This window comes from Dromiciops gliroides, chromosome 4, assembly GCF_019393635.1.
Source record: "Dromiciops gliroides isolate mDroGli1 chromosome 4, mDroGli1.pri, whole genome shotgun sequence".
Lineage (NCBI taxonomy): Eukaryota > Metazoa > Chordata > Mammalia > Microbiotheria > Microbiotheriidae > Dromiciops > Dromiciops gliroides.
The window spans coordinates 96,055,008-96,076,885 of record NC_057864.1 but is presented as its reverse complement, the minus strand read 5'-3'; the positions used below and the strand labels follow the sequence as shown (position 1 = coordinate 96,076,885).

At 37.6% G+C, this 21,878-nt stretch overlaps 1 protein-coding gene across 3 annotated transcripts in view; it reads right to left on the bottom strand.

Annotated features, from left to right (window-relative positions):
- Positions 1-554: 554 nt before the first annotated feature.
- The window catches only part of PTPRC (protein tyrosine phosphatase receptor type C), a 134,164-nt gene continuing 112,840 nt past the window's right edge, over positions 555-21,878 (bottom strand). For all 3 annotated transcript variants that reach the window (XM_043963518.1, XM_043963517.1, XM_043963516.1), the window contains 10 exons: positions 21,618-21,775; positions 21,261-21,396; positions 20,011-20,160; positions 17,297-17,387; positions 13,857-13,990; positions 10,086-10,220; positions 8,412-8,534; positions 7,991-8,169; positions 4,246-4,381; positions 555-3,034 (listed from right to left, as the gene is read on the bottom strand). In XM_043963518.1, the coding sequence (XP_043819453.1) occupies positions 2,759-3,034; positions 4,246-4,381; positions 7,991-8,169; positions 8,412-8,534; positions 10,086-10,220; positions 13,857-13,990; positions 17,297-17,387; positions 20,011-20,160; positions 21,261-21,396; positions 21,618-21,775 (1,518 nt within the window). In that variant the 3' untranslated portion in view covers positions 555-2,758. The remainder of the gene's footprint in view (positions 3,035-4,245; positions 4,382-7,990; positions 8,170-8,411; positions 8,535-10,085; positions 10,221-13,856; positions 13,991-17,296; positions 17,388-20,010; positions 20,161-21,260; positions 21,397-21,617; positions 21,776-21,878) is intronic.

Below are 21,878 nucleotides of genomic sequence, written 5' to 3'. Positions count from 1 at the left end.
GGATTCCTAAAAGTGAACTGAGCACTGGTGTCCAAGTACCTGGGTTGAAAATACATCTTTACCAGGCAGCTAGGTGGAGCCATGGATAAAGCACCAACCCTGCATTCAGGAGGACCTGAGTTCAAATTTGACTTCAGATGCTTGACACTTGCTAGCTGTGTGACCCTGAGCAAGTCACTTAACCCTCATTGCCCCCCCCCCCCCCGCCAAAATATACATCTTTACCAAGTACTTAAAGCTATCCAGGGCCTCAGGGTCCTCATCTGTAAAACAGGGAGTTAGATAGCACTTTTCATACTGTCCAGTTTTATATTCGTGATGCTATAAGTTTGGATTGTGTATATGTAACCTTATTTGCAGGGTCTCTAAATTTCCTTCTGTAGTTCTGAGAGGAAAGTAGCATATGCCCTGCAATACAAATTCATGATTGATAGACTACTTCACCGGGACCAGAGACTTCATGGACCACCTACCTTATTCTTTCTTCAATCCACTGTGGGGATTGAAAAATCTTACAGCAGCTTCAATTAGGTAAATAACCACTCTTGTGACTATTTCTTAAAAAATAATCTTTATTCTATGCTTCTTGGCACAGATTCAAATAGCAATGGAAAATGCACATTTTGAATCACATACCAAAATGGTTTTGTTGTTATTTTCATTTGTTGTTCTCATGTTCTGAACCAGTGAAATAAATGGCAAGTTATAGATGAGTCATGGAATAAAGAAACCACAGATCTTCTCTACTTGAATATTAGCAGTATTCTACATAAATTGTCTGGCAGCTACTTTCTCAAGCTACAGATGGAGAACTGAGGCACCAAATGGCATTACATCATTGCAGTAGTTCCAAACTGATGTGATAACTGTTATATATTACTGATGAGGTTTCCCAAATTTGCTCTCCTAAATCCTTATAAAAATCCCTTGTTAAGGTGCTTTCAGACATTTTCCTTTGTCAAAAAAAGGGACAGATAATAACAACAATAATAAAGAAGCATTATGCTGATGAATGTGATGATACATATGGCACAATGCCTGGCACGTAGTAGGCACTTAATAAATGTTTGTGGAATAGCATTGAATATATGGAGAGAATGAAAAGCAATGGAATCATCTGGGAAGCTAAAACTGGTCAGTAAGTGAAGCAACTGACAACCGAAGTACAGTTATATGACCAATGGAAATGACCCTACCTCACCACAGCTCCTTGTTAAGTGGATACCTTTTTTTTTGTTTGTTTTGTTTTTTTGTTTTGTTTTTGCGGGGCAATGGGGGTTAAGTGACTTGCCCAGGGTCACACAGCTAGTAAGTGTCAAGTGTCTGAGGCCGGATTTGAACTCAGGTACTCCTGAATCCAGGGCCGGTACTTTATCCACTGTGCTATCTAGCCGCCCCCAAGTGGATACCTTTTAACCCTAGTTTCAATGGTTCTAAAATGAAATATCAAGGATCTTAAGATTTCTATGTCTTATGAACAACAGTAATAATAATGTTGAAAATAGATTACATTTATGTATCTCTTAAGGTTTGCAATATCCTTTGCCAGTATTCAATTGCATTTCAGTTGGCAAGTTTCAGTGATACATCACATGAAGTTTAATATAATTTTTTTCAAATACCAAGATGAGCGATTAACATATGTACATAAAAATATTGTTATTTCATACTGAAAACTTTCAATGACATCACTTAATATTAAAAAAAAAACTTTTGAAAGATTTGAAGTAAATACTGACACTAAACCACCAGCATTCAATAAGATAAACATGTGTAAGCAGACTGGGCTGTGCTTTCCTGATAACTAAATACAGAATTTTTTAGAAAATCCTTCCAGGAATAAATATTTGTTACAAATGAATTTGCTCGATTCCAGGTTGTTGTTTTTTTCTATTCTGTGTATGTTAACTATCTATCTAGTTTGTCTGTCTTAAAAGATGTTTATTTGACTTCAACTGTAACAAGCAATAAAAGACTTGGGAGTGGGGGTGGCACAGGATATGTAAATATACTAAATAATTAATTCCAAATCCTGTACAGAGAACAGTTTATATCAGAGTTGTATGCACCACACAGAAACAGCAAAATATGTTCATTTGTTAACCCTGTTTAAATTAGGTTAAATAAGCATGGGAAAAAAAGTGGACTAAATACTAACACATGGTGCATACAGATGCCAAGACTTAATACAGAGAATTTCCTTAATAGACTTTGCACAAACATATACCACTGCTCTTAGATATCCCCTTCTAGGAGTCAAATATTGAACTGCACAATTAGTTTACATAGAACAATGGGGACATCTTGAGGTCATTCTGGAAAATGTACTTGTTTTCATTTCAACATAAGCCCTACACACAGGTTTTAACAGATAAAATAATGTGTTCCAAACTAAATGACAAACATGATTAAAATTGGTTTTCCCTTTGTGGTAATAAAAAAGAGTTCATAAATTACCTTTCTCTACAGTAACTTGCCTTCCACTTCCACTTCTTAAAACAAAACAGAACAAAACAAAAACTGCTGACAAAAGCCAATAGTAGAAAAATGTTTTGAAAAAGCATTGCACTATACAAAGGATTTTGTAAAAATATATAAAATAAATTTCCCAAAGATTACAAAATACTGTGCTCACTCATTCCATGAATCAATGGATCCACCCATTTCAAAGAGACCTCTGTTCCTTTTCTACCTCTTGAAGACCAAAAAATTAAAGGAAGTCAAAGGCTTCAACAATGCCCTAGATCCATGTACTTCCCTAGGGACTTTCCTTTAAGGTTGGACTTGTAGGACCATTTGAAGAGCTTTCAGTCTCTTTAGTATCATTTGTGTTCTTTGGTTCTTCATCCTTTCTGCTTTTTTCTTGGGCCTTATCCAGACCATCAGATGAGCTAACACAGTTAGCATCTCGATTTGGTGTGTCTACTTCATTGTCAAATTCTATTTTATCTTGTTGATGGTTGCTTTTCTTTATTTGTCCATTCTGGGCAGGGTAAGTGTTGGCAATGATATCATACAGGAACTGGTATTGTTCCTTTAAATAAAAAAAAGAAGGAAGGAAGAAATGGGAGAAAAGAGAAATGTAAATATCTTAGTGCAACATAGTAACTGATGGTTGATAAACTCATGTAAGTCATGTAAGCAGAAAGCTACTTGAGGAGTAGGGAGACCTTCCTGAATTTCTTGGGTCCAGAACTACTTTAAAACCTGAGAGTCACAGTAAGAATACAATGGAATATTATTGGGCTGTAAAAAATGATGACTCTAAAGAAATTAAACAAACATAGAACGAGTCACATGAACTGATGCCAAATGAAGAAAGCAGATATAGGAGAATGTCATACAGAATTACAATAACGCCATTGGAGATGACAATAGAGGATCATAGAAGTCAAATCAAATGCAATAATCAATAGTGATTCCAGATGGCTGGTCCTGGAACACACTTTCTCTGGTAGAGAAGTAGAGTGAAGAATATTATAGTTGCTATTTGAAAAGGTTTTACTTAATTGCCTCTTTAAAAAAAACAAAAGGAATGTACTCTGGGGGAATTATTGTGGGAGGGAAGGGGGCCAGGCTTTGTTCATAGATCATTTAAAAATATCTCATTTGATCCCCACAACAACCCTGTGAAGGAAGTATGGTCCCCATTTTACAATTGAGGAAACTGAGGCAGAGTTTAAATGACTTTTCCAAGGGGCCCAGAGTTAAGTTATTGAGGCCAGATTTGAACTTGTATTTTCCTGACTACCATTCCAACTCTCTACCTATTTATAAATATATGCTTTATGTAAATATATTATATAGATACTGTATGTGTGTGTGTGTGTGTGTGTATATATATATATATATATATATATATATATATGCTATTACTGATTATTGATCTAGGCACAATTTTTGATCTAATTTCTCCCCAGCAGGGGTTCTTAACCTTTTTTGTGATATGGACCCCCTTGGAAGTCTGGTAAAGTCTATGGACCCTTTCTCAGAGTAAAATTTTTTGTCTACATCCATAATTGAAGGAAATGCTAACTTTCAGTTTGTGGCTAGTGAAAATGATAATTTTTTTTCACTACCAAGTTCACAGGCCCACTACAATCTACTTCATGTGTGCATGTACCCCAGAAAAAGAACCCTTGCTATATAAAAAGAAAGAGAAGAAATAGACAAGTAGAGACCTGTTGAAACAGAACAACAACAACAAAAAAAATCATGTTCAAATTCCTCATAGGATTTACTTACAAAGGATGAAACCATTTCTGGCCTGGCTCTGCGCAGAGATTTCACTACTTGAAAAACATCAATAACATCTTCTGTGTCTGCACAGTCCAAAAGATTTAACAAAGCGCAGAACATTCCTGTTTTTTGGGATCCATCCCTACAAAAAGGAAAAAGGAACTTAAATTACAGTTTTACAGAGAGAGAATCTCGTCGAAATGAGATTGCCAGAGTCCATAATTTAGATCACATTTAACAATGTGGCCCTGTCAACACTAACAGATATTTTCCAAAATAAATTATATTTTTAAAAAATGATTTATTTGTGATTATATCAACGGCCAAAGTATTTTACTTAGCTAAGAGAAACAAACATTTGTTTTTTATAGCTATCTAGATCTGTGTGTGTGTGTGTGTGTGTGTGTGTGTGTGTGTTCAGTGGGGAAAAAGCTACCAAGAGAAATCACTAGGTCAGGTCATCTTAAAACTTTGTGGATTGCCTGAAGATGTGTAATAAAGAAAGTACAATAAACTCCTACCCACCACCACCACGCCCAGGGAATAACCCTATTATAATTTAAATAAGAACTACCAGTTACACAGGAGGTTTAATGGATTCCTTCACAATAAAAATAAAAACAAAAAATCCTCCTCCATTATTTTTCCTTATATCACTTTTATCTTTAAAACCCAGGGACAGTTAGGTGGTACTATTCATTGTGCACAAGGGATAGCACACCAGCCCTGAAATCAGTAATACCTGAGTTCAAATTTAGCCTCTGACACTTGACACTAGCTATATGACCCTGCTAAAGTCACTTAATCCCCAATGCCTAAAAAAAAAAAAAAGTAGAATCCAACATCATCCTTTGGGTTTCCCTGTACCCTTCCTCTGTTACTCCCTTTCTAACTCCCAACTCAGGGTCACCCCAATCATTCTTTTCCTCTGTTCCTCCTCTAACATACTACAGCACTGCTGTGGGAAGTCATGAAACTTCAGCAGACTGTATCTACCATAAATTCGTGTCCTGTATCTTCAACCAGGCCCTTGCTAAGGAGGGGCAATACTTCTTGTTCATCCCTAACTGGCTCTGTAAAACACCTTCTATTGTGCCTATTCCAAGCCTCTTTCCTCAAGCCCCAATCTGTCCTCTTCCCTTTCAGCAAAATACCTGGCTTCATATTTTACTGTTGTAAGTAAAGTTATAACCATGGTGTAATGAATGGAGCTTTGTCCTAGCATGGGGAATTTAGACAGCAATGACATAAATTGTCTTCCTCTAACAAAGAAAGCTGTCACGGCACAGCCTACTGGTTTCTGGGTTGGAATGGAGACTGATGAGACTGTGACGACTCCCCCATAATGGTGGAGCTGTGTAGATGGGGGTCAACCTGCAAGAAGAGAAAATATATGGTCTGTGGCTGGTATAACTCCAAACCAGAGGCTCCTAGGGGTAAGGAAAGAGGCCCGGCTGTGGTCCCAGGGAGATGGTTTCTTAATGCCTAAGTGACCTTGGGCTGACTCCTAAAGGAAGAGAGAGAAGGAAAATAGCACAGACACAGGTGCCTAGAGGGGCAATCTCAGATCTCTACCTCTTCCAGAGGAAAGTATTGGCTGACCTCTATAGGATGAGTGATTTGGGATCAGAAGATAGCCTGGAAACATAGAAAGACCCCTCTTCCTTTTCTGTGTTAATTCTTAATTTTGAGAGTAGGAGCCAGTAAATACTTGGTAAAGGCCAGTGAGTAAGCCAAATTTTAGCAACCTGGCTGATAGAGAGCTGGATCAGGAGTTCTGGGTTATTGCCCCTACTCTTGGCTAAACATTTTTTCTCCTCTATAAAATGAGGGGTTTGGACAAAATGTTGGTTCTCTAAAATCCTTTCTAGACCTAATAATCTGTCATGACATTTTAAGGTTTGAGGAAGTAGTAGCTTCCAATACTCCTTCACCCCCCCTCCTTAACAGGTTTCTATCTAAGAGCATCTATCTGTTTTCTTCACTCCCACCTCCTGTAATAATTGTGCTTCCTGTATAAGGGCCATCAGCCTCCTTCGGAGAAATGCATTTGCTGATTTAGATTATATTAATCAGTGTGAGAGTTGTTTAAAGCATATTTCTGCTCAGACTTCTAACAGTGACTGAAGTGGTTAGACTGACTCACAATTCCGAGACAGCAGTTATTCATTTTTGAATGTGATAAGCTGTGAAATACTAGAGTGAATGACTAAATGGAGAACACAGTGTCTCACTGATTTGGATATGAAGAATTGAAGAATTAGAGATATTTATTTGGTCATTCAGTTGGCAAGTATTCATTAGGTGCCTACTATGTGTCTGGTACTGCACCAACCCCTGCAATGCAGAGAAAGAAAAAAAAGACTCAGACCTCAAGGAGCTCACAGTATAATGGGAGAGATGACAAGTAAAAACTGGGTATAAATGAGATATATACAGAATAAATTGGAGATAACCAACAGAGGCAAGGCACTATCATTAAAGGGGATTGGAAAAGGTTTCTTATAGAAGGTAGGATTTAAATGAGACTTGAAGAAAGCCAGAAGATATAAATGGGGAAGGAGAGAATTCCAGGCATGGATTAAGCCAGTGAAAATGTATGGAATCTAAAGATGGAATATCTTCTCGGAGAAAAGTAAGGAGACCAGTGTCACTGAATCTCAGAGTGCATGGAGGAGAGAGGAGGCAGTAAGGGTTAGAAGACTAGAAAATAGGAACATGCCAGGTTGCAAAAGGTTTTGAATACTAAATTTTATATTTGATCCAAAGGGACAATAAAAAATACTGGAATTTACTGAATTGGGGTGGGGAAGGAAGTGGAGTGTGTTATATAGCCAGATTTGTGCTTTAGGAAGGTCAATTTGACAGCAGAATAAAGACTATACTGGAGTAGGGAGAAGTTTAAGGCATGAAGATCAACCAGCAGACTATTGAAATATTGTACATGAGGTGATGGAGGCATGCACCAGTGTGGTAGCAATATCAGAGGAGAGAAAGAGCTATATGCTAAAGATACTATGAAAAAAGAATTGGGGCAGCTAGGTGGTGCAGTGGATAGAGCACCGGCCCTGGATTCAGAAGGACCTAAGTTCAAATCCAGCCTCAGCCACTTAACACTTACTAACTGTGTGACCCTGGGCAAGTCACTTAACCCCAATTGCCTAAAAAAAAAAAGAATTAACAGGACATAATAATTTTTGGATATGGTGGAATAAGAGCGAACAAGGTATTGTGAGTGAGAGTCTGGATGACTAGGAAGATGATGGTACCCTCAAATGTAAAATAGGAACAGAGCAAAAGAGGAAGGAATGAGGGAAAGATGATGGGTATTGGGAGGGTGGAATCAGAGCAGGTCCTACCTTACAGATTGTGAATTTGAGTGCAGGGACTTTTGCTTCTTTGTGTATGTCCTGCACCAAGTACAGTGCTTGGCATATAGCAGGAGCTTAATAAATGTTTGTTGACTGATTATCCAACTATCTTTCTTGTATCTTATCCCTTTGATTTTAAGCCCTTGGAGTTTGGAGACCATGTTATTTTTTAAAATCGTTTCTATCACTATTATATATCAGAGTACTAGTATGTACATAGTGTGTACTTAAATATTTGTTGATTGAATTTATGAATATTATGTAAAACTTGCATTATACATATGCCATTTTCTTAACAAATAAAGATGAATGGAATTTGGTGGGAATGATGATCAGTGTGACAAAGCCTGAATATGAATCTGGTGTTTGTTCATTCTTACCTGCAGTGAACAAGAAGAGATGCAGTCTTTTGATGCTTTTGCCCTTCAAAGCCATGTTTCTTTGGAAGTTTCTCTTTGAGGTTTTGAATCATAGCAATTAATTCTTTGGGTTGGGTGGGAAGATCTTCCCCTTTCCAGCTGTTATACTGATACTGATAAACTGTTCGGGCATCTTTCCTCTAAAACCCAAATGTCAAGAAATGTTATTAACTCAAGTGACAACTCAGCATACCTTTCATTCTGAGAATCATCTCTTCCATATCTACCTTTGTAATCAGAAGCACTTTTAAGTATTTTACAAATTATGTTATCAAATATTACAGAATTCTGTAGCTACTTTGGAGTTCTTATCTTCACTTAAACCAACAGTAGTAAATTAAATCTACCCAAAGAATAACCCCACTTCATCTAATTTTTATACCTTTGCATGTCTCAGTTCAAATACACGAATGGTGTAAGCTGTAGATTTGTTCATGTCTTTCATTTCTACTTGTACATCTTCATATGTTTCCTTTCCTTCTCCCCAGTACTGAGCACAGACTTCCTAGGATTGGGAGAATCCAAGTTAGTACATAGTTACATTCTCAATGTGTAGTCAAATTGGTACCAAAAGTACTGTGAGAATATGATTACCAGGGGCCCCCTGCTGTGAGAGCATGGGTTGACCTTTCTAAGGTTCAGTGTCCCGAAGTTACCTCACATCAGGTTGAAGCAGTGTGTAAGGCAGTTGGTTTGGTCAGTTGGTTTAGGGAGTTGGTGGTTGGAACCTCATGGGCTTGACAGCTGAACCAGGAGAGGTGAAGCTCTGGCAGCTCCTGGAGTGCAGTTAGGGTTTTCCTACTCTTTTAGAGTCACTTGTTCTCTCTTCATTAACCTCTAATATAGTTTAATAAATGTTTAATACCTAAACTGTTAACCTGTTGTCCTAGTTAGCTTTCCCCACAGGGGGACAGACAGGATGACCACACACATTTAGTTTTACCTGTCACAGTACATAGAGTAGATACACAAATGGGAAGTGATTAAAATTTAAAATACAAAGAAAAGCAAAAACAGTCTCTGTCCATGAGGAACTCACAATCCAATGGGAGAAGCAACACAAAAGTAACTCAATACAAACAAGGGAAATTCAGAAGAAAATCGAGAATATCTCAGAGGAAAGGCATTAGAATTATGGGAGATTAGGTAAAGCTTCTTAAAGAAAGTGAGGTTTTAGATGAAACTTGAAAGAAGACAGAGAAACAAAAGAGGTAGCGATGGAGAGGGAGAGAATTCCAGGCATGGAGGAGAACCCTGAAACTTCAGGAAGAGGGGAGGCTCATTCTCTCATGAGAGCAAATACAAGGAGTTCAGTGTCACCAGGTGGTCAAATACATACATATAAGAGAGTAAGACATCAGTAAACTGGAAAGATAGGAAGGGGGTAGGTCGTAAAGGGCTTTGAAAGCTAAATAGAGGGTTTTATATTTTATCCTGTAGCAAAGAGAAAACACCACTGAAATTAATTGAATGATACGGATGAAAAAATCAGGATTTCCTTTAGAAAGATCACTGATAGCTTAATAGAGGATGGGCTAAGCTGGAAAGAGACTTGAGGCAAGGAGTCCAAATAACAGGCCATTGCTATAGTCTAAGCATGACGTGATGAGGTCATGCACCAGGGTGGTGGCAGTTTCAGAGGAGATAATGGGCACAGATGTGAGATGTTGCAAAGGTGAGATTAACAGGATTTAATTACCACATTGGCTATGTGGTAGAGGGTGAGAGAGAATGAGGAGTCCAGTGTGACACCCAGGTTGTGAGTCTGGGAGGATGGTGATACTGTTCATAGTAATGGAGAAGTTGGGAAGAAAGATGATGTGGGGGGGAGTTCATTTGGGGATATGTTAAGTTTAAACAAAGAGAAATCAAAATATTTTTAAATATATGGGACATAAGTTTGGAACTACTTATAGAAGTCATCCACAAAATGATCATAGTTGATATTATGAGTGTAGGAATTAATATTGACTCCCTTATGGCCTCCTACAAAGTCCATTTTGATTGGTAGATGGTGATCAGGAAAGGATGCAGTCAGTAGTGGGGTAGTACAAACCTGCTCCCCATCTTTCAAGTCTGTCAGCATTACAATAACTTTGACTTTTCTTTGAAAGACCATTTGCCAGAAGTCAGAAATTGTCTCTTTGAGAGGCCCTTGGGTTGCAATCATCACTTCAGGTTTCCAGTAGGTCTGGAAAAAAACAACAGTATCCTTAGTACTAAATAAAGACATATTCTTTTTTTGTGTGGGGCAATGAGGGTTAAGTGACTTGTCCAGGGTCACACAGCTAGTAAGTGTCAAGTGTCTGGGACCGGATTTGAAATCAGGTCCTCCTGAATCGAAGGCTGGTGCTTAACCACTGCACCACCTAGTTGCCCCTGGTTTGTCTCTCTTTAGGCAGTCTGGTACCCAACTTTCCACCTTCCTGTCCACACCTAGTGGCTCACCCTATTGATTCCAGACTTAGTACAGCTGGTAGCCCAGCAAAGCTCAGAACTAATCTTGAGAATTCAAGAAGCATCAGCATCCCTTGTATCTGAATTTATTGTTTTGTGCCATCCTGCCCAATCCAGCGTTTTTCTTTATAGTAAGTAGGGTAACTGGGGAAGACTGAGTAAATATTTCAGATGAGCTTTCAGTATAGGTAGCTGGATCTAAAATTCCCAGCATTTCAGTCCTTTTCTCCACTGGGGAGCTACAGAATTTAATGCTCAAAAATTGATTGAACTCAATAATAACTTTCACCTTTTAAAAATTGTCTTATTAGAAACAACACTAAAAATCAATATAAAAACCAAATATGGTATAATTGCATTTAACCTAATCCCATTCAAAGCAAAAAAAGCATAATACTAAATTCCCAATCCCACCAAATCTCTATTGTTTCCTTCTTGCCCTTTGTTTCTCACACATTTTCCCTTATGAGACTAATAGGGTATATTCCATTCTTTCTCTGCTTTTGATTTTTGTTGTTTGTGTTGTTTTTCCTTGACATAACTCTTGATTTCTAACAATAATAAATAATAACAAAACTTCCAATGAGGTCTTCCTCTAAAGTTTGATAAAAATATACTGGGGCAGCTTTGGGTTCCTAATGACTTTGTCAAGAGAGTATAAACTCAGGAATGTCCTATTAGTTTGGAAAGGCATTAAAAATGGTCCCATTGATGGACTGCTTGTATATCCCCAGAAGAATAGCCTGTATGAGTTAAATTACTTTCTTTTCTGAAATATTGGCTTACTTGGATGAAGATTAATTTTCTACCACAAACTAATAAGGGCTTTTTACCAATTGAACCTATTTAATACACCATGGGTGATCTGTAAATGCTGGCTTAAAAGAAAGACAAATAAAGAGTGTACCGGGCCAAGTCTAGTTCAGTTTAGTGCAGTGATTCAGGCTCATAAGTAGAACTCAGTGAAATCCTTATGGACCATAAAATGCAATAAAGTATTTTATTTATAATAATGATTAAAAAGGATAATTACTATATAGACAATGTTCTTCTCCAGATTTCTCATTTACCAGGAGAGTAATTTTGGGTCAGAAAGAACAGGGCAGTGGGAATTCTGCTAAATTTCCTGGGGACCTAATTATTCATAGGTTGGGCTCTTTATGTCTCATTTTACTAGGATGCTGCACCAATACTTCAAACCCTAATGCTCATGCCCATTCAGATCTCTAGTATAGCCTCCTTGCTTCCTTAAAGGGAAACCATCCCAGCCATTGTAAAATAGATGATGTGAACCACCCTGTGTGATCTATTAAAATGGTGAGCTATTCCCTTGATCCTGAAAGCCCCACAAAATCATGTAAACCAAAAGGTTCAGATTTGAGTCCACTTTAAGAATGCCCATTCCCCAGGCAGCTAGGTGGCATAGTGGATGAAGCGCTGGCCCTGGAGTTAGGAGGACCTGAGTTCAAATCTGGCCTCAGACACTAAACACATACTGGCTGTGTGATCCTGGGCAAGTCACTTAACCCCAATTGCCTCACCAAAAAAAAAAAAAAAAAAAGAATGCCCATTCCCAATCTGTCAAGGGCATGCATATCAGAAAAGCTACCTTATATTTGAAATATGATTAATTGAAGAATCAGTATTTTATTTTTTATAGATTAAATGATAGAGTTGACAGGTATACCTAGGCAAAGTAGCAGAGTAGGACAGAAAGCTAATGGCTCCCAAAGAAAGCTTGCTAAGTTCTTGTTACATGTGCTCAAAAAAATTGGGAAGATAATTCAAACTTAAGTAATAGTTTGGGTGTGAATTCTCTCTTCATTGAGAATATTTAGGTCAGCAAGGCTCCTAAAATGTGAAATTATACTTACAGGGCTTCTGGACAAAGCAGTCCATATATGAGTTCCCTAGAGATGATACTTAACAGAAAAGGAACAATTTGATGCTTAGACAAAGAGGAGGTTGCCCCAAAGAAAAAGATTCTCAAAAGAAATTGAAGAAACCAAAACTCATAGACCAGGAATACTTGTGACATTTATATGCAAATAAAAGTGAAATTAATTTGTTTTATAATAGTAAAGGAATTTTAAAACAAAATATCAAAAACTAATATTTCTACCAAAAAGAGTGTCAGGCCTTCTGGGTGGAAACATTTTAGCTAAATCACTTCAAAAAATAAGTTTCTAAAACCTGCTTTTATTTACAATTTCTGCTACATAGGACAGGACAGAATGATGAAAAAACTGACCTCGACCCCAAGAAGACCCAAGTTAAAGGTTTATCTCTGATACATAATGGCTGGCTGATCCTTGGCAAGTCCAAACCACTCACTGCTCAACACTCTCCAAGATTAATTACAGAGAAGGTCCCAACTTATATGGAAGAAGGGAAATTCCTCACTGCGGAGTTCCCTGTATCAATGAAATCACAGGTCTGATCCTATCCTTATTTCATGTTCATATACCATATGAGGTGTTATGCATGATGTGGTAACATACATAATTTACCTGAACATTTCAAAAGAAATGTTTTTCCTCCTCATTCTGATTAGAATTGATTTTCTTCTTTGTGTGTGATTTTTACCTTTACTGTTTTTGTTCTGGACAATTCTTCCACTGAGGGAAGATCGGGAACTCTTCTTCAATTAAGAAGCAAAGGAAGTTGCCTGGCTTATGTGGAGGTTAAGGGATTGCTCATGGTCACTCAGATAGTATATGTCTGAATCAGGGTTTGAACCTAGGTCTCCCAAATACTATACTTGATCATTTGGGGTTTTCTTGGAGAAGATACTAGAGGGGTTTTCCATTTCCTTCTCCTGCACATTTGGCAGATGAAGAAACTGAGACAAACAGGATTAAGTGCCTGGCCCAGGGTCACAGTAAGTGTCTGAGGCCAGATTTGAACTCAAGAATATGAGTCTTCCTGACTCCAGGCCCAGCCCTCTATCCGCTGTGCCACCTAGCTGCCCTTAGCACTACATTACTATATGATTTACCATAATCTTGAAGTGTTAAAAAATAGAGTTCTAGGCTTAGACTCAGAAAGACTCCTCTTTATGACTTCAAATCTGGTCTCAGTCACTTATTAGTTGTGTGACCCTGGGCAAGTAACTTCACCCTGTTTACCTCAGGTTCTTCATCTGTAAAAATGAGCTGGAGGAAAAAAGGGGCAAACCACTTCAGTATCTTTGCAAAGAAAACCCCAAAAGAAATCACAAAGAGTTGGACACAACTAAATAACAACAAAATTTCAAGTGATATTTTTTCTGACATAATACATAAGGTTGGTTAACCCCATTATTTCGTCCTAAATGACTTCAACAAATATTCTGATAATATGCTAGAATTGTGGCTTTTTAAATACGTACGGCTATGAAAGAAGCATTGATATATTTGCTTGGCTCATCAGTGTCACTGTCATCATCAGATGATCCTTCTGAATCATGTTCGCTCTCTTTGCTGATCTCCAATTCATGTTTCAGTAGCACTCTGCTGAAGTCATCTATGTAATACAAAACAGGGAGAGATGTTATTGTTGTCCCCAGGGACCCAAGACTCTCCTTGCCAATAAGCACCTGAAATATGGAAATGACTAGTGCAGAGATATATGACAAACATTTTAGTAGTAGTAGGCTTCTGCCAGTCGCGGACAACCATGGATCAGCGCCTTGAAGAGCCACAGGCCACAGTGTGGTTGTGCAGTCCGATACAGGAGCCGCAGCTCTTGCCGCAAAGAGGACATTGGAAAACTTTGCTCTCTGTTGCCTGTCGATTCCTGCATCTCATTCGTTTTTCTTCCTCCAGAGCTTGAAGGCCCATCTCAGCTGTACGCAAGCTGCTCCTTAGTACTGAACTCCATCAGGTGCGGTCCTTGGCCATCTCCTCCCAGCTGCCCATGTCTATTCCCAGAGTCTCGCTTGCATACATCTCTGTAGTGAAGCTGGGGGCATCCAGCAGGTCTTTGGCCTGAGGCTAACTCATCATAGAGTAGGTCTTTAGGAATGCACCTGTCTTGCATGCGGTGCACATGACTGAGCCAGCACAGCCGTCTTTGTTTCAGTAGTGTGTAGATGCTCGGAAGTTGTGCGTGTTGGAACACTTCTATGTTGGTGATCCTATCTGACCAAGATATGCCAAGGACGCACCGAAGGCAGCGCATGTGGAAGCTGTTAAGCTTCTTCTCTTGTCTAGTATACATAGTCCAAGTTTCGCTGCCATACAGCATGCTCTATAGACCGCAAATTTGGTTCGTCTTGTCAGTTTACTGTTTACCCAGACACACTTGGCAAGCTTAGTCATGGTTGAAGTAGCTTTCCCAGTCCTCTGATTGATCTCAGAATTAAGTGACAAATTGTCACTGACAATAGAGCCAAGATATAAGAATTGGCTTACAACATCCAACTGGTAGCTACCGATGTGTATCAATGGAGGTGACACAGCACTCCATTTTAGGATTTTGATTTCTATAGCACTGTGACATGAGAAGCCACATTTAGTTGGTCACTAATTATAAAAAAAAATCATACAAAGCTTGCATGACCTTAAAAACTGACTAAGATGAATACTGAACATTCCATTTCCCATCATTTGAGAAACAGACACTATTCTCCATGAAACTGACTAATGTAACTCTAGAGCCTTTCAACTTTAAAACACACTTTTGGTCTTTGCTTGAATATTCTAATTCTTTTCTGTAGGATTACAAATTTATAGCTGAAGGGGAAAATGGAGATTATTGAGTTCAAAACGCCTCCAGCATTTCACAGATTTCACAATCACAGAGAGTTTAAGTGACTTGTCAAAGGTCACCCAGCTAGTAAGCATTTGAATAACTGAATAAGTATTAGAACATAATTCTTCCTAACTCAACTTCCATGCTCTATCCACAACATCAGAGTTTCTCCTGTTCTTAAATAAAATAAATAAAATATTTTTACCCATTCTAATTAAACTTTTTGTCAACTACATGGCTAACCAAACAATTAAATAATTATATTTTATGTTCCTGATATGTCCCATTAACTATCCCTTGTAGCCATCAGATCATATATTAAATTAGTATTTACTTATAACAATTTATTAAAGATTTCTTCCATGTTCCCATGACATAAATTAACAAATGATTCATTTTCACCTATTTTCTACTAGATTTAAGTGGTCCTAGTCCTGCCAATATCCCTTGTCCATCTTTCCTTCTCGCCTTTTCCATCTCTGTAAGCACAATCTCACACTGCATTGCTCCTGGAAAGTACACATCAATCGATTCTTCTATATCTCCACTCTACTCCAATCTTCATCCCCATGATTTCCCAAACAAAAATACCACTGACTGCCACTCCTCTATAAGGTGGCTCCCTTTGTTAAAATGCAAACTTTATGAAGCTTGCAAGTTCCTCACTTTTGTATTTTTATCCTCAGCATTTAGCACAGTACTTGGCAAATAGTAAATAGTAAGTGATTTTTTATGATTCATTAACATTTTTTCATGCAATTCAATTAATATGAATTATTTTTGTCAAGTTACCAACCAACATGAAGGAGAACTGATCGATCCAGTATTTTCAACAATTTTTACTATGAATTATGTGCTTAGCACAGTGTCTAGCACATAGTAGGTATTTAATTAGTGTTGATTGATTGATTGATGTGAAAATCATTCAGGTCAACCACACAGTGATCTGATGTAAATGGGTTGTTAAGATGGTCCAAATTCTTAAGTCGATGTGCAAAGATTTAGTTATTTTTGTTATATAGATTCAGCTTGTTAGTATCGGATATATTTTTTCTGAGTTAATTTGTGTATGCAAACAAAGGAATCAAAATTATACCAACATGACCCTACCATCACCTTGTCAGATAACTATTGTATTCTTGAGAATAGTATACCTATTAGATTGCAAGCTCAATATGATTCGGCAGTGTGATGCTACAAGCAAAAAAGTTATTGTGATATTGGGCTATTTTAAGGGAAACCTAGTTTGCAGCAGCAAAGTGGTACAGTGGATAGAGCATGGGGCTAGGTACCAAGAGGAAACATCTTCCTGAGTTCAAATCTTGTCTCAGATACTCACTAGGTGTGTGATCCCAGGCAAGTCACTTAACCCAGTTTGCCTCAGTTTCCTCATCTGTAAAATGAGCTGAAGAAGTAAATGGCAAACCACTCCAGTATCTTTGCCAAGAAAACCCCAAATGGTGTTAGGAAGAGTCAGATGCTACTGAAAAATGACTAAACAACATAAGACAATATATAAAGACTCTCCACTCATTTCTCATTACTCAAATTGAAGGAACAGAGAAGGGGCTAGGTTGGATCAAGGACTAGATTATCTCCATATTTTACAGTGGCAAAGAATTAAACACCTGAAGGAGACTGGATGAAGTAGGGCTAGGCCTTTTGCTCTAAATTGACTTGCAATTTCTCTCTTCTTGTTAGTCAGAAAACATTTAAAGTGCTTACTATGGGTTATGGATTTTCTAAGCACTGGGAATACAAGGAAAAAGAAGGAAAAATCTAGGTCCTCAAAGAGCTGCCTCCTTCTTCAGTGAATGGTAATTTAGAGATAATATCATTCCTAACAGCCAACTGGACCATTAAGACTAGCTTCAACTTCAAATAAACAAAACCAAACCAGTAACTTCTAAATTAATTGCTATAAAATAAAATATTAATCTTGAAGTACAATAATGCTATCAAAGGGCTGACTCTAAACATCTTTTCTTCCTAGAATGAATCCAGACAATCTGAGCTTCGAGTGTGTATACACATAGTAGTAGGATAAGGATAAAAATTGTTTAAGAAAATACTCACAAGGAATTATCTTGGAATTCCTATTTTTGCTTTTATTCTCTTCTTGATTTCCAGTGTGCTGGGACCTCCAGTTCCTATATGAAGGAAGTCTCTGGAAAAAAAAAAAAGAGAGAACAAATATATACACACACACACACACACACACACATATACATGTATATAAAGAAAACACATGTATAAATAAAGAAAACAGACACATATACATATATGTATATATACATATGCATGCATGCATGCATGCATACATATATATCCACCACCTGCAGCACAGTTATCCCTTCCACATCATGGAGGTTAAAGGCACAGAGCCTCCTGATCTGGAAAATCTATGTAAAATTTTTGGACCACCCTTTGTACCAGAGAAGTCTGAATTATTATAATATTAAAAGAATAAATATGTTAATATTGTATAATCCTATACATACATTTTATGCATTTCTGAGTTTCTTAAATTTGTATGTATCATCTGCTGGTCTTTGGGTGTTGGCTGCAGCTTCTGCAAAACTCTCCCAAAATTCTCATTTAATTTCTTATGCCAGAGAAAACAGAATGGGGAAAGTTATGATGTGGAAGGAATAACTGTGTATGAAGGTAGTCTAGAAAAATTTGGATTTGGCAAATCTAATGCAATTTTCATGTACCACTTCTAAGATTATTATGTATATATGTGTGTGTTTGTCTTCCTCCTTAAATGTTCCCTGTTAAATTTAGCCACTCTCTTGAGAAGGAAGTGAAAGAACTGAGAACTTTTACAGTGTTTTACTCTGCTTTTCCTACTCAAGGGATAGTGGCCAGAGTCAAGGGGGCTTTGTGTCCCCCATTTCTGACTAAGAGATAGAGATATTTCCGCTTTATGGCTTAGCATAAAGCCCCACTTTTAAACATTGATGTGCTTGGGATAACTTTCCCCAGTACCTCTGAGACAAACAGTACTAATTTGTGATAGGCTGTGTTTCCTTTAGACATGTTCTTTCTTATTCCCTAGATATAGTAAGCTCCTTGAAGGCAGGTAGTATTTTATTTTGATATTTATATGTCCAATGCTTAGCAGAATGCTCAATACATAGCAGGTACTTAATGAATGTTTATTGATTGGTTGTCTCTTCTGAAAATTTCTACACTCTGGACTTGTTTGGGGGTTTTTTGTTTGTTTTTTGTTTTTGTTTGTTTGTTGGGTTTTGGTTTTGGTTTTGTTTTTGTTTTTTTTTTGCTTTGTAGTCATCAAATGAGGGAAATAAATCAGACACACCTGAGTGAGAATTCACCAACTGGCTATAAAACCTGTGACCTTCACTGCCTCATCAAGCAGCCTTTGTGTGGAAGAGACAGACATCTACAGATACCTCATATTAGGGGGGAAAAAAAGTAGAGAGCTTGGCAAAACCTGTGTGTGCCAAATACAAGGGCAGACCCTCATCCCTCCTCCTGTCAGGGACAGCAAACCATTGCACTCACCAAGAGTCTGGTGATTCCTTATAGGGACAGGATAGCTCCCACTACAACCACTAAGATATAAATGCATTATCTCTTTCTTTGGCCCTTTTCCTGGGGATCTTATTTGAGGCTTTGAACCTTCTTTTGTGTGAATTCAGATGAATGATAATAAATTACGATTTTTTTTACCCATTATTAGTCTGCCTGACTTCTGTGAAAATATCCTCTAAATTTCCAAATTCCTGCTATGGACTGGGACACTGCTATATAAAAGTGAACTGTTATCATTCTTATGGTAGTTGTTCTTATTTAGCTAGGTAACACACACAAGAGAATGCAGGACATGAAATCTAAAAGGTTTGAGTTAGAATCCTGCCTCAGTTATTTTGTAGCTGTATCATCCCTGACTAATCACTACCTCTTAGCTTCAATTTCCTCACCTGTAAAATGGGGATAATAATGGCACTTCCTTCACAGATTGGTTGTAAGGAACAAATGCCAAAACTCATGTAAAGCATTTTGTCAAACTTACAGAGCTCTATAAATGCTAGCTATCACTTTTATTATGCTATGCCTACATATATTATGTGTACATATATACATGTCTGTATATATCCACATATACACAAAAGTGTCTCTTTCTACATACATATATGCATATGCATATACACACACATGTAAATACATACATATAAATCAATGACATTAAGTGCCTACTATGTGCCAGGCACTGTGCCGAGTGCTGGAGACACAAAAGAGGGAAAAGACAGTTGTTGATCTCAAGAAGCTTATAGTCTAAATGGAGAGACAATATTCAAACATATATATGTATATATATATAAACCATATACATATCTATATATACACACATACTTAGCAAGCTATTTCTAGAATAAATAGGAAGTAACAGAGATAAGACATTGGAATTAAGAAGGATTGGAGAAGGCTTCCTATAGAAGGTAAGATTTTAATTGCAACTTAAAGGAAGTATATAATGGCACTGTGTGTGTGTGTGTGTGTGTGTGTATTGGCACCACTATATATTAATCAAATTGTATCTGTCTGCCAGAAATGCCCAAATTTCCTGAGAAGCAACATGGTTCTAACAAGAGGCAAGCATATGCAACTTCCTTAAAATGAAAGGTAGAATATAAATATTAATTTAAGGTTAATTATTATTATTTATTAATATAAAGATTAATATTGCATTTGACTAGCTAGCTGAAGTATGATGTGACTATTATGACCCAGGTGGTGTACAGCATGATCATGATATTTACCTGGAATTCTGCCTCCAGTGGAGAAGGCTCACTGGGTGGATCCCTCTTTTTCATGTTATTTAGATAGGAATGTAGCTCTGGCATGCTCACTTCGGTTTCTCCAAACTGATTGTACTCTACCAAAGCCTGATGGATCAGGATATACTGGGTCTGATGTTTCAAAGACAATATAAGCAGTTAATACACATTCATTTATATGTTTATTCATACATATGATAACACATACAATTTAAACATTATAGAAATATCAGTGAAATAGCGACCCCCTACTGGTTCTGCTGATATTGTTACAAATAAAAATGCTAAATCTGATGCTACGTAAAATTAGTCACTTTATAGACATATGAAACTGATATTTACTTACCAGCATATCTTCTTTCAAAAATATTCTATTTAGTACAGGCTACTCATCCTTCCAATTTTTTTGGAATATGTTTACAAAGATTTGATTTGCAGAGAAACCCATCTCTTGGGTTCCACTATTCAGATTTTGGAAGACAACTATGGAACTAAGTCAAGTATAGAGAAAAGAACATCCTCATCAAAGTTTTGGTGGCATCTAGCCACAAGTTGAGTATATCAAACTGTGTAATTTAAGATTCTAAATGTGGATTCTAATGTGTTCCCCCAGTTTGGGGGAAACTGACTAAAAATCACTGATAAAATGAGTTTAGGTTTTTAAGGGTTTATTGGAAAATAGAAAGAAAAAGATTGAGAACAGAATTCTAACAGCCTGGCATTCCTATCTTTCCTCAAATTTCCTGTGAAGTCCTCTGCCGCCACCACCATCAAGTCCGGGAGCCAAAAAGGCCCCGCGCTCTCTCCGCAGGCTCCCTTTCCTCCTTCCTGTCTCCTCCCAGACCATAGGAGGCTCCTCCAGTTGATTGGCTGGTAGACTTGATAGACAGCACCCATGAGCAAACGTCATTTCCTGACGCCAAGGAAAAGCCACAATGCCTCTGAGGCATTTTCCTCATGGTGGAGCTCTCCACAGCAAGTCTCCAGTAGGTGGCATCATTCCAATCATTACAATACAGAGCAGGTGCTTAATAAATGGTTTTAAATAAATGATTGAATGAACCTCATCCAAGCAGATTGCTGCGAACTATGATTTGTGCTTTAATTTCCAAGGAGTATGAAAGACAAACACTTTCTACCTCTTGCAGCCTCAAAGACTGTTTTGAGATCCTCTTAAGCTCATAGTAAACCTAGCAAAGACGGTTGCATTATTATTAAAAATGAAAAGATACCTCCACTTGAACCATCAGGCATCTCTGTCGCCTAAGTTTGACAACATAACCATAAACATCCACTTGGTTTTCAGCCTCTAGTCCCTCCAGCATAGCATCAATTCCAATGTAGGTACCCGTACGCCCAACACCGGCACTGAAAAAAGGGAGAAGACATGAAAACTTCCAGGAGATAACAAGCACTTCAGAGTGATGCTGACAGGGAAAAAAATAAGGTTTATAGCATGGAAAAGAATATACTTTTCTCATTGTTGACTTTCTTCCTCATTTGGCCATTTTAAAAGGAGAAAACCTATTTAAATTTTAGGATATTGAAATCTGGGTAACCTCCTGATAATTATTCCTGGGGTCACTTACCTGCAATGGACAACAATGGGACCACTGAAAAAGTTGCTGAAGGCATTGACTCTGCGCCGCAACTTGAGGAGCAGGTGGGGATCATCTGGGACCCCATGATCAGGCCAGCTGGTGAACTGAATGTGTGTCACATCTCTTCCAGTTGTTTTCTCTCTTTTCTAATCAAGACAAGATATTTTTATTGAGACTATTTTTCTTTTTTTTTATCTGAAAAGTATTTTATTATTTTCCAGTTACATCTAAAGATAGTTTTCAACATTT